The 12,999-nt window shown below is 41.2% G+C and overlaps 1 protein-coding gene across 3 annotated transcripts in view; it reads right to left on the reverse strand.

Annotated features, from left to right (window-relative positions):
- Positions 1 to 12,999, reverse strand: part of EFCAB11 (EF-hand calcium binding domain 11) — a 163,546-nt gene that overhangs the window by 68,348 nt on the left and 82,199 nt on the right. Inside the window, exon 6 of one of the 3 annotated variants that reach the window (XM_012453099.2) lies at positions 1,924 to 2,105. The exons of the other annotated variants lie outside the window; for them this stretch is intronic. Coding sequence (XP_012308522.1) covers positions 2,102 to 2,105 — 4 coding nt within the window. The 3' untranslated portion in view covers positions 1,924 to 2,101. Of the gene's footprint in view, positions 1 to 1,923; positions 2,106 to 12,999 lie in introns of those variants that run through there. 3 annotated transcript variants of the gene reach the window in all.

A 12,999-nucleotide genomic window follows, 5' to 3' on the forward strand; every position in this document is an offset into this window, starting at 1 on the left:
TATTCTAAAAAGTTTGTGTTGTTTGTATAGGCATACTACCTGCTTTCAATCTGGGGTGTTTTCAAAAAGATATAATCAACCAAGAAAAAGTAAGGTAGATGTGAAAAATGTCTTTGAAGCTATTTCAGTTGCTACTGTTAGAAAACGTTTGAATTTAAACTCTACTAGGCATAAAATAAGCTTATAGAAAATACTAGTTTTGGAATCTGAATCAATGACCCAGAAATAAATCTTGGAGAGGGATAAGTGAAATTCTAAAAGAGTGGAATCAAAGAATATCAAACTATTATTTCCAAATGGTTTGTAAAAATAATGTTTCTGGGTTACAATGTGAAAACAGGTACATTTTAAATCTCCAGGTATTAATAATATACTGGCATTTTGTAACATAACGCTAGTCAGTTAAGGAGTGAATTTCCTTCAGAGGGGTTTATTACTTGAAGTGACTGAAGGATCTTGTTTTACAGTCTCCCCAGTAACACAAACTCCTCCCTTTTCAGGGTGTTTGCCATCTGGTACCCACTTCTACCACTTTTCTGAAGTTACTTAAAGGTCAACATTTTGTCCTTCTCCTAAACAAAATCAAACTCAGACCTCTCATTTCTTGACTTTTCTGTTCTTGTCATCTTACAACACTGTCTTCTCTTTGTTTCCATGAAACTAAGTTCCCAGTTCTCCTTTGACATTGCTTTTCTGGCTTTCCTCCTAACCACTGACATCCTCTAAAGCCTCCGCCTATTACAATTCTGTTTCTAATCATCCATTTATACTAATATGACATCATGATTCCCTACTCACCTAGGCTCTCCATCCTTGGAACTAACCTTGACGATTCTCTTTACATTGCTTCCCAATATCCAATAAGCTACTGAGGCTACCTGATTCTGTGTTAAGATTTGACCTTCCCTGTCTAAGATTTGACTTTGCCCTCACATGTCTACGTCCTTTTTACCCTAGAAATAAGACCTCATCAAGTAAGCCTTGGTCAGTTACTTAGTTCTCTGGTATCTGCTGCAGCCTGCAAACAGATGAAGACCTTTCTCATCATGTCCCTTCCTTGCCCAAGAATCAGTACATGCCCTGCTGAACCCAATCCCAATGGCCCTTACCTGCAATGTCATTCCCTTTTGCAAGTTGCTGTGGTTTGTGTCCCCTAAATTTCATGTGTTAGAAACTGAATCCCCAAATTCATAAACCGACTAGAAATGGGGGTCTTTGGGAGGTAATTAGGATTACATAAGATCATCAGGGTAGGGACTCCATGAGAGGGCTGGTGGCTTTATAAAAAGAGGAAGAGAGACCTGAGCTGACATACACACTCTTGCCATCTCTCCATGTGATGCTTTCTGCCATGTTATGATGCAGCAAGATGGTCCTCCCCAGATGCTGGTGCCATGTTCTTGGACTACCCAGCCTCTAGAACTGTAAGAAATAAATTTCTTTTCTTTATAAATTGCCAAGTCTCAGGCATTCAGTTATAGCAACAAAAAACAGACTAAGTCACAAACCAAATTTAAGTCTTTGTCCAAAATTCAACATGAAATTCCTTTTTGGATGAATCTTTCCTGACTTCATCTCCTCCCACAGTGAATTTTAGTTTCCTCAGCAGTCACATCTGGATCACACTCTTTCACACACTTGCTGCAACTAAAAGCCAGTTCTTGCAGAAACCATGGTATTGCAGGACCAGCAGAAGGGTCTCCATAAATGTTTGCTAAATTGAATTGAATTATATTGCAGCTCTGCCAAAGTTCACTTTTAATTATATAAAGATGGAAAGAAAATAGAAAGCACATCTTGTTTCAACTGTAACAGTTATTACTTTAATTTCTTCAACAATAATAACAGAAACAGATATTAAGGGCATTTTTTAATTAGAAAAATCACTGGAACAAAATCTTTTAAACATTTTTGTTAGTTTTCTTGCCTCCAACACTTTTGATAGATTTTATCACTCTGAATATAGAGGAGTTTTTTGGCATCTGAGGAGCTAAGGATTGATGACAATGGGCAGTCTCACACATGTGAAGGATGAATTGTGTCCAGAAAACTGTGGGTCAGAGAGATATTTTCCAAATGGGAAATGAATTCTGACAGGAAGCTACCTGGTGGGAAATGAAGGATGACTTTGAAAAGCTAGTAATCATGATCAAATTTGAGTTGTATTGACTAGTCTGAAATACACTCATGGAATTACAATACATAAGTTATTCTGAAAAGAACTTAATTATGTAGAAGAGGAACAAACAATCTTATAAAATTTGAGCATTCGCATCATCAAACATGTTAATGTATCATAGATAACAAGTCTGTCTTACAAAATAACTGATGTCCGAGAGCACTTTAGTAGGTTTCTAAATCTTACCTCCTGGAGGAGGTAAGACAAAGTTAGCTCTGAGCTAGGTAAAACTAGCAGGAAGCTGCTATAAGAAGATATTGTTCAAAATCATATGTAAAATTAAAATTATACCTAAGTACTTACATCTAATTTCCTCTGCATTATCTCTTTCTACTTAGATGTAAAATGTTTCCATACATTTACTGAGAATTTAATGTGCATCTTCTATGTGCCAAGCACCATCCAAAGCTCCAGGGAGCTAATAATCTCTGTCTAAAAGGAATTCACAGCCAACTAGGGGAGTTCACAGGTTTGGTGGGAAAAAAATGAAGAGTAAAGGACAGGAAATAAACTAAAAGGGAAGAAATCATATGAAATGAAAAATTTTAGGTCTAATCCTAAATTTATTAAACTAAGAATAATCCAACAACTCAATGTTAAAGAAAGCCAGCTAAGAACTCTGCCAACTTGATGATAGTTAGATTCAGTTTTCTGAAATTCTCACATCTGAATGGGTCAAGCTAAAAGACAACAGCGAGTAATAGTTCTGAACATACTAAGGCGCTGCAAAATAATCACTACATAGAACAATCTTTTGGCTTCCCTGAGTAACACTGGAAGAAGAATTGTCTTGGGCCACACAGAAAACACACTAACAATAGCTGATGAGCTTTAAAAAAAATCTCATCATGTTTTTAAAAAGTTTACAAATCTATGTTGGGCCACACTCAAGGCTGTCCTGGTTACCGAAGATGCGGGTTGGATAAGTTTGATGTAGATGTAACAACTTTAAGCTATTTAGCTAAATAAGAAGTTGTCCCAATATTTCTGAAGTTATATAATTACTGATACTTTCCTAAAACCTTAATTATAATCTAATACTTTCAACATTACAAAAGAAATTTAGAATTACATTATATCATTATAAAACAATTCTGAAATAATAGAAAATCATTACAGAAACTTTGGACAATACGCAAGTGGTCAGAAGTGATCTATATGACCAACTCACAACAATTCTACAGGAAATACTATACAACAAAGAAAATCTTGGAATTATGCAACATGCTCTATAATTTCAAGAAAAATAAAATGAAATGCAATTGCAAAAGCAAACTTGTTTGACCACCTGGGATGTTTTCCCCTTCCTTGCCAACATCTGAGCCTCTTCCATCCTCTGCAGGTGTTCTCCTCTCACCCCAGCAATTGTTCCCCCTTTTCTGAACTCACTGTTGGTTTGCCTGCTGCCACTAGGCAGTGAATGAACTGCTACTTTTTATTTTCCATGTATTTGCTTTTCTTCCCAAAGAGATCATATGCTGTTCCCTGAAGAAAGGAAGTGTGCCTTCTACTTTGCTGTATCCACAGCAATGGGGATGCACCTTGCACATAATAAATGTTTGTTGATGGGGACGCAAATGCTCATTTTATGTTCATATATCTGCAAATATTAATGAATACAGTTGATCGAGAAAGAAAAGACCTAGAATAAAAAATTGGAAATGCTACACATTTTGCCTGATTTTGAAGTATTTCCGAAGAATTCAATACACCCTGTACTAGTTAAGTAAAAGCTAAAAAAAATTCCAATATTTTTAAAACTGAAAATTCACGTATTATGAATTTTTAAAACTCTTTAAACTTAGATAAGACCGAGAACAAAGATCATCAAACTTTTATTTAATCAATAACCCTTAAATGCATCTTCTTCCACTTCTCTCAAGCTTGTTTATAAAATTATTCTAATATAACCAAAGAGGAGCACTATTTAATTTTAAAATAACTAGTTCTAAATAACACATAATTGTTCTAAACAAATAAAATCTACATCTTTATTGAATTCCATCCCCAACACCCACGCACTTAGCCTATTTTAAACGTCCCAGACTACCAAGCTCAAATGCATGCCCTTTAACACAGGAGTATGTCAGAGGCAAAAATAACTGCATAACCAAGCCATACTAACAAATTAGTGATTATATGAATGAGTGTCATGGGCAAGACTAGTACAGGAAGCACAAGGTTCAGGAACTGTTGGATGGCCTGACAGTCTGCCCTAAAAACAATTCCTCTCCCATCTGTTTGCTGATGCCCATGTTTCTTTCTTTCTCCTTTTCCCTTTTCTTTCCTTTTTCCTTTCCTTTCCTTTCCTTCCTTTCTTTCTCAGAAGGAGTCTCACGCTGTTACTCAGGCTGGAGTACCATGGTGCAATTATGGTTCACTGTAGCCTTGACCTCCTGGGCTCAATTGATCCTCCCACCTCAGCCTCCCAAGTAGTAGCTGGGACTACAGGTGCATATCAACATGCCCAGATAATTTTTGTTTTTGTTTTTTGGGTTTTTTTTTTTTTTGGTAGAGACAGGGTTTTTCCATACTGCCTAGGCTGGTCTCAAACTCCTGGCCTCCAGTGATCTGCCTGCCTTGGCCTCCCAAAGTGCTGGGATTACAGGCATGAGCCATCGTGTCCAGCCACATTTCTTTAATATTAAACAGACATAAGGCTTAAATTACAAATATCCCTATGCTGTCAGTGTTGTTTGGTGCTTCCCTAGAGCTGACTTGACCTTGTGCCCATTCTTGTTCTCCAGGGTTCCTGTGATTTGGGAGGCAAGGATCCTACCCACAGCTCCAGAGATTATGCTCTGCCAATCAGCAGGATGCCCCCAGTGACTAGTTTTCAGATTATTAGATACTCCTGGCCCTAATAATTGGCTCAGGGGTATCCCACAACCTTAGAGAGAAGCCAAGGGCTTGTGGCTGTCCTGAGTAGAACAGCACTTCCAGCTCAGGTTGGTGAGGTTATGGGTGTTAGGTGGGAGCCACTGCAGTCTGAAAGAGCACCAGAGACCTGCGACCAGGGGCCAATCAAATTATACCAAGCCAATCCCACTTCTACATGGCTCTGTTGCAAGAGTCAACAAATTCCTTCTATCACAATAAGCAGCTGGAGTTACAATCAGCCACATGTTATATCCTGGGAGAAGGCAACAGACTGATTCAAAATTGCATCATAAAGTTCATGTAAGTCGCATCTGACAGAACCTCCCTTGAAATCAGGCGTTGATTTAGAGACTGACATATGAGTCCTGGGCATCTGTGAAGATGGAAGAGATGCTGGGGGAGAAGAGAGATACTTTATTTGAAAAGAATGGCTGGAGGTCTAAAAAAAAATTATTTTTATTTTTATTTTTGAGATAGGGTCCAATGCCCAGGCTGGAGTGCAGTGGCACAATCACAGCTCATTGCAGCCTCAACCTCCCAAGCTCAAGTGATCCTCCCATCTTGGCTTCCAGAGTAGCTGAGACAACAGACGTATGCCACCATGTCTGGCTTTTTTTTTTTTTTTTTTTTTATGAGATGGATTCTTGCTCTGTTGCCCAGCCTGGAGTGCAGTGGGGCAATCTTGGCTCTCTGTGGCCTTCAGCTCCCAGGTTCATGTGATTCTCCTGCCTCAGACTCCCAAGTAGATGAGATTACAGGTGCCCACCACCATGGCCAGCTAAATTTTGTATTTTTTTTTGAAGTAGAGATGGGGTTTTACCATGTTGGCCAGGCTGGTCTCAAACTCTTGACCTCAAATGATCTGCCTGTCTCAGCCTCCCAAAGTGTTGGGATTATAGGTGTGAGCCACAGCGTCCGGCCTGAGATAGGGTTTTGCCATGTTGCCCAGGCTGGTCTCAAATTCCTGAGCTCAAATGATCTGCCCTGCCTTAGCCTTCCAAACTGCTGGGATTACAGGCATGAGTCACCATGCCTGGCCTGACAAAATTTTTAAATATTATGTGGCAATTGATTCTGCTTGGCTGTCAGAGGATCCATGTTTTAAAGGATGTGAAGTTCAATGATAGGATTTTAGACATTGTTAGGGATGACTGGAAAGACATTTTTGGTCAGGGGCCCTTTTGGGCACCCCTAAATGACGCTGTGTGGCAACCACCCCTTCTGCTCCCTTCAGATCTCAACTGCCCTCACCAGTAATAGATTCCCTTTTCCAAGTCCCAGTTATACACATGGTCAGGGCCACACAGTAGAACCTGTTGCTCCCCTGCTTAAAATTCCTAAAGGCAGACCTCACACCTTTCAGGTTCCACCCCAACAATGTGGCCTGCGAAGCGTGGGGGACAAAGCTGCCTCCCGGCCTCTCCAAGGCTCCCCTCCAGCACCTGCAGGTTCTCCCTCTTCAAGACTTACCAGCAACTTCTCAAAGGCACCGAGAGTGTTTCCTCCCCAGGGCCTTGCATACCACATATCTTGCCTGAAATGCTCTCCCATGCCCTGGGCCCACACCCTTGTCACTTAGCTGACCCAGCCTTGATCTTGTCTAGGCTGAAAGTGTCTCCCTCAGAGAAGCCACCCAGCTCAATCAGGCCCCGGGCTATAATCATTCATGACGTTCTTTACTTTTCTACCATAGCAGGTAGAGAAATGTGTAATGATCTCATTTTTTAAAATGTTTTATTTATTTATCTATTTTTTAATTTTTTTTTTTTTTTTTTTGAGACAGAGTCTCACTCTGTTGCCCAGGCTGGAGTGGCACAATCCTGGCCCACTGCAACCTCAGCCTTATGAGTAGCTGCCAAGCCCAGCTAATTTTTGTATTTTTAGTGGAGATGAGGGTTTTGTCATGTTGGCCAGGCTGGTCTTGAGCTCCTGACCTCAAGTGATCTATCCGCTTCGGCCTCCCAAAGTGCTGGGATTACAGACATGAGCCACCGCACCTGGCCTGATCTTGTTTTTAGTGTAATTATTTACTTAAGATCTATTTACCTGACTAGACTATAAACCGAGTATGAAGCCAGGAACCAGGTATCCTGCTTCGCCACTAACAAATAGGATCTGAACTGCTGAATGATTCCATGATTTCTGGTCACTACTGGTGCTATACCTTTGTCTTGTTCATTAGTCAGTGATCCTGCCTTATACAGGCAGTAGTTCCTATGTTTATTACTATCTGGCGTATATGTAACTCAAACCTAAAATCAGTCGTGGATGACCTCAGCCAATCCCTGGTCCTCCCCAAACCTCACCTCAATCGATGGAGCTTCTGCTGCTGCCATCACCATGTTAACACAGAACCCACAAGTTTAAAAACAGTATAAGGAAAGAAATGAGAAGTAGGGTGGGCTTTGGAAAGCCAGCCCCAGGGAACAAGGACCTCCTAGGGCTGTTCTGCCTCCAGGGTGATCCTACAGCCTGAACACAACTGCCCCTGCATGTTCTTAATCTTTTATTTTACTTTATCCTATGTCCTAAATAATTTACCCTTGCTTGACTTAATATGCATTTAATAAGTATTTTGTTTTAATAATGCAAATGCCTCTGGGAAGACTAAGGAAATTATCAGTTATGCACATGTTAGTAAGAATTAGTTAAATCACAATGCTTACATACTAACATCTAACTGAGATCAGCTACGCAGAGGAAAGGAGAGTTTTGCTGGGTTGGGGAAGCAGGGAGGAAGCAGCTGGTGCCTCTGGACACTGGGAACCCCAGCAGGAAGGCACTGAAGAAGGGGTGAGCTTATCCAGAAAGGCAGAAGTGTAGGGATCCATGAGCCCCACGTTGGGCACCAGAATGTAGGGAGCCAGGCCTACATCACCCGTGGGTACCCTGAGTTCGGTGGCAACAAGGGCATGAGAAAAAGACAGATTAAGAGAGACAGTGGGACCAGGGGGCCATCACTTATTACTCTGGAGGAGGCAGTGAAGGTCCTGAGCTCTGATCATCCACACTATTGATTACAATCACTTTGATCTACAGGGTAGGGGTAGAGTAATGGTGGGGAGTGGGTGACATGATGGTGGAGTAAATCAGTGAGCCAGAAGTGAATCAGTGAGCCAGAACTGGTGTGTCATTCTACGGATTGATAACAGTAGTGGTTTCAGAGTTTCACAGAACAAGAACATGTGGTTATCTTTAGCCAATTATCTATGTGCAGCTGATGGAATGCAGGCCTTACAAGGAACCTACAAGTCTGGCTATGTCATAGTGCTACGAAGGGGTTTTACATCCTTGAGCACAATGTTTATGGTAACAGAGCCTAGGTCACCCTGCACTGGAACATGAGGCATGAGGAAGCCTTCCTCCTCAGAAGCCTGCTGCAGCCTTCCACAATTTGTTGTTCCTTGTTTATGTGTTACTCATAACCAATTTATATAGGCACTCTGTAAGTTCTTTCCCCTTTACTGCTTTTCCCAACAGAAGAAAGTTTCCCCTGCTTTTCTTTTGTATCTCAACCCTAATAGGAGCCTTAGACATCAGGGTAGGGACAAACCACACTAGGAACTGATGATGCCTCATGGGCTAACCTGGAAAATTAAGTGCCATTCATTACATTGTTGGGCACTACATTCCGGGTCCCAGATTCAGCTTCCCAATCATTTTGAAATCAATCCATTCTTAATTGGGGGCTGTACTTCCTTTGTCTCTTCCACAGGGAAAACCTTGAACTAAGCCCATAATAAGTGTGCAATAAACATCCGTTTACCCGATAAATTAACAGTGTGCAATCTCATCATCAAGTCAAGTGAATATGGTCCCTGAAGAGACACTGGCAAGACTGGTAGGACTAAGCTAAAATAAAGGTTTTTCTTGCTATGATATGGTTTGTAAGTTGGAGTGACTTGCACTTCAAATTATGTGTACTTAAACCACTATTATGTACAGGATTATGTGGTCCTCAGAAAGAGTTTATAAAGATACAAACATTCCTATTAAAAGATATGTCAATTTTGTATCCAATTCCATCAAATTAAGGCATTTACAAGAATACACCAAGATAAAATACTTCATAGGGTTAAGCAGAGAAACTGTAAAATGCTCTACTGAAAACATTGCAATGGGGGGGTCCCGGGTCTCTGGAGCACCGAGTGAGTACCTGCCTTTAGGGATGCGGCCAGCCTCTGGACCTGAGGGAGGCCAGGTCTGGCTACCTTTACATTGTAGTTCCTTGTTTTAAGTATACCAGATTAAAGTATTTATATTTTCTGTAGCTGAATAAAGACAAATCAGCAAGCTAAGGATAAAGACACTTCATATTCCACCTTTGAAGCCCATTTCACTTTAAGTACTGTGACTTTCCTCATAGGGACCAACTACAAATTCAAAAGGAAAATGACATACCCTTTGTGAGCATAACAGACACCAAAATACTATGCAAAACTGCTTTCTTACAGAAACAAATATGCGCACACTAGGTCTCATCCTAGTGTGTTAAAGAAATAGGCCAGGTGCGGTGGTTCATGCCTGTAATCCCAGCACTTTGGGAAGCTGAGGCTGGGAGTTCGAGACCAGCCTTACCAACATGGAGAAACCCTGTCTCTACTAAAAATACAAAATTAGCCAGGCATGGTAGCGCATGCCTGTAATCCCAGCTACTCAGGAGGCTGAGGCAGGAGAACCGCTTGAACCTGGGAAGCAGAGGTTGCAGTAGTGAGCCAAGATCACGTCATTACACTCCAGTTTGGGCAACAAGAGCAAAACTCTATCTCAAAAAAAAAAAAGAAAAAAGGAAAAAGAAATATAGTTCACATCTGTAATTCCAGAACTTTGGGAGGCTGCGAAGGATCACTTGAGCCTGGGAGTCTGAGACCAGCCTGAGTAACATAGTGATACCTCATCTCTACCAAAAAAAAAAAAAAAATTTCTTGAATATACTAGGATAAGACCTAGTGTGTGCATATTTGTTTCTGTAACGAAGTAGGTTTGCATAATATTTTGCAATTTTTTTAAAAATTAGCTGGATGTGTTAGTACACGCCTGTGTTCCCAGCTACTTGGGAGGCTGAGGCAGGAAGATCACTTGAGCTAAGGAGTTCAAGGCTGCAGTGATGCATGTTCACACCACTGCAGTCCAGCCTGGGTGACAGTGAGACCCTGTCTCAAAAAAACAAAAACAAAAATAAAAATATCTCTAATGTACTTGTTCCCTTCCCCTCATACTTGAAAATGTTAAATCCAGCTTATTAGAAAATATTAACCATCTTGGTATCAATGATACAGTTTTGCTGAAAAGTACCAGCATGGAATTCATTTTAAAAAGGGGTAATCAAATCTCAGCAATCGCTAATGTATTGAGGGCTCCTGCCTGGAGGTCACAGAGCTTGACTCACTTGTCCTTATTACATAACATCTGATCACGACTATAAGACATTCTCACTTCCATGAGGTTAAAAAATTCTATACACTCATATGATGTTACCAGAATTAAAGGATTAAATGACAAGGATCTGCCACTGTTAAAAGCATGAGCTATAGAATCCACAGAACCGAGTTTGCATGCTGGCCAAGAGGCCACAAAAAGTATTTTACCTTATTCTAGGTCCCTGCTGCCTCAGCACAAGATGGGGATGGTGACAGTAGCTACCCTGGGTTGCTATGAAGAGTAAATAAAGCAAAGCACAGAAAGCACTTGGTCCACAGTAGGTGGTAAAAACCTTTAGAGATTATTATTTATGATGACAACATCCTAAGAGACCTCACAAAGAATCTAGTGTCCTAACTCCCAACAACAGCTTGACCACAGATCAAGCTCTCTTCCCAAGTGTGATGAGGGCTGGTGAGTTCCCAGAGGCCTTGTTTTGGGCTAAGCTGCCAGCAAGGAGCTGCAGTCATTCTCAGGGGACACAAAAAGCACACGGTTCTCCTTAGAGTTTTGCTACCTGAGAAAGGCTTGAAGAATCCTACCTTCTTTTTACCAGATGGAAGGCAGAATTAGAAAGGCAATGGTTTCTCCATTCCTCATCAAAAGTGCGGTTGGCAGAGTACATATAATACCTTCCCAAATGTCTCCAATTCCCAGGTAACGCACCCTTAGCATTATAAACATAGCAGTGTAGCATCTGGTTTCAGAACTAATGAAAATTAACTGTATCTAGAATTAGACATTAAGCTAAAATAATTTTAAATTAATCTTAGATTAGGAAAATACCAGATCACTTCATCTGCAATAATTTATACATATATACGATCTAGGAAAGGTAAAACCTCGAACATCTCCAGTATGTCTCCTGGGAAGGTAGGCAGATACACCATTTTCCTGTTGGACATTCTTGTTTGATATTACAGGGCTTTGATGGAAAGACACTATTCTCCGCTCTACTAGAGCCATATAAGAATCTAACAGATGTTATATGACTCACGGCAATTCAATAATTCCAATTATAAATTTCCCTAAGCTGATCACAAAAAATATATTATGTAACAGCTAATATATACAAAAGAACATAGGTGACAAATAGGTGTATTATAAAGTATAACAAAATCAGATCTTGTGAACTCACCCCCAACGTCAGAACTAGAGAATTAACAAGATTACCATAGCTGCCTCTGTGTTCCTTCTCGATCTGAGTCCTGTGCCACGTCTTCTTAAGTAATCACTTTCCTGAACTTTTCATTTCTCATTCTCTTGCTTTTCAAAATATTTTTCTTCCAAATGTGGATCTTGAAATGTCTATTTTTTAGTTTGGTTAAACCCTGTGAAAATCTTTGAGACCTTTATGTCCACGTGGGTCTGAAGTTGGTAGAGTGCAGGAGAGACTGGGCTGACATGGCTCAGCTGTCACCATTCTTCCCTAACAAGCATGACATGCCCCACCACCGATCTCCGAAGACAAACTTCTAGTGATTCTCTGGTTTTCGTCTATTTAACTGTTGTCCGAAAGGGGATAGAGCCTTCTGCCAACCCAGGATGAATCTCTGTACAGTTGTTTTAATGGTGGACCTGGGGCTGACCACCTCGTTGGTGAGGAAGTCTTCCTGCCTGGAAGAGAGGTAGCAACAACCCGGGCGCTTTCTAGACATTTATCTGTGAATCCACTGCAAGACCCTCCCCAAATCGTTTTTTTTTTTTTTAAGAGTCTAGCTCTGTCGCCCAGGTAGGAGTGCAGTGGCACGATCTAGGCTCACTGCAACCTCTGCCTCCTGGGTTCTAGCAATTCTCCTGCCTCAGCCTTCTGAGTAGCTGGGATTACAGGCACATGCTGCCATGCCCAGCTAATTTTTCATATTTTAGTAGAGATGGGATTTCACCGTGTTGCCCAGGCTGGTCTCGAATTCCTGAGCTCAGGCAATCTACCTGCCTTGGCCTCCCAAAGTGCTAGGATTACAGGTGTGAGCCACCGTGCCCAGTCCCCAACTCCCCTTTCTCAACAGGTAATGAAGCAGATCATGACTGCCTGGCTGACCATACAGTTCCATCAACACATTAACTACTAATTCCTATACACTTCCCTCAAGTCCTGTTAAGGAGCATGATTTCCTCATCCTTCCTCCAGAAAGCCATATCTCTGGCAGCATCCCATCCTTGTTGAAGAAACTATTAAAAACTGTGAAGGATCTGAAGATGTAGTCTCCTTGGTAGCTGCCACATGCCACAGGCTCACAGGTGCTGGCAGAAGACCCAGGACAACTGGGTCAGAAACAAAGAACTTCATTACTCCGGGCCCAGCAAGCAGCAAGAGCATCAGCACGTTTGTGTCAGTCCTTGCCCCAAATTCTCTGGGCTGATGCAGCTGGGCCCAGAGGGATGCCTGCACGTGCAAAAGGCTGCATCACAGAAGAAGAACCTTGAGTTTAAGAAACCAGAATCTTTTAAAAAAAAATTTTAAAAGAAGTTTTTTGAGTCAGAGTCTCCCTCTGTCATCCAGGCTGGAGTGCAGTGAT

This window comes from Aotus nancymaae, unplaced genomic scaffold (assembly GCF_030222135.1).
Source record: "Aotus nancymaae isolate 86718 unplaced genomic scaffold, 86718_ANA_hifiasm-v0.15.2.pri h1tg000011l, whole genome shotgun sequence".
NCBI lineage: Eukaryota > Metazoa > Chordata > Mammalia > Primates > Aotidae > Aotus > Aotus nancymaae.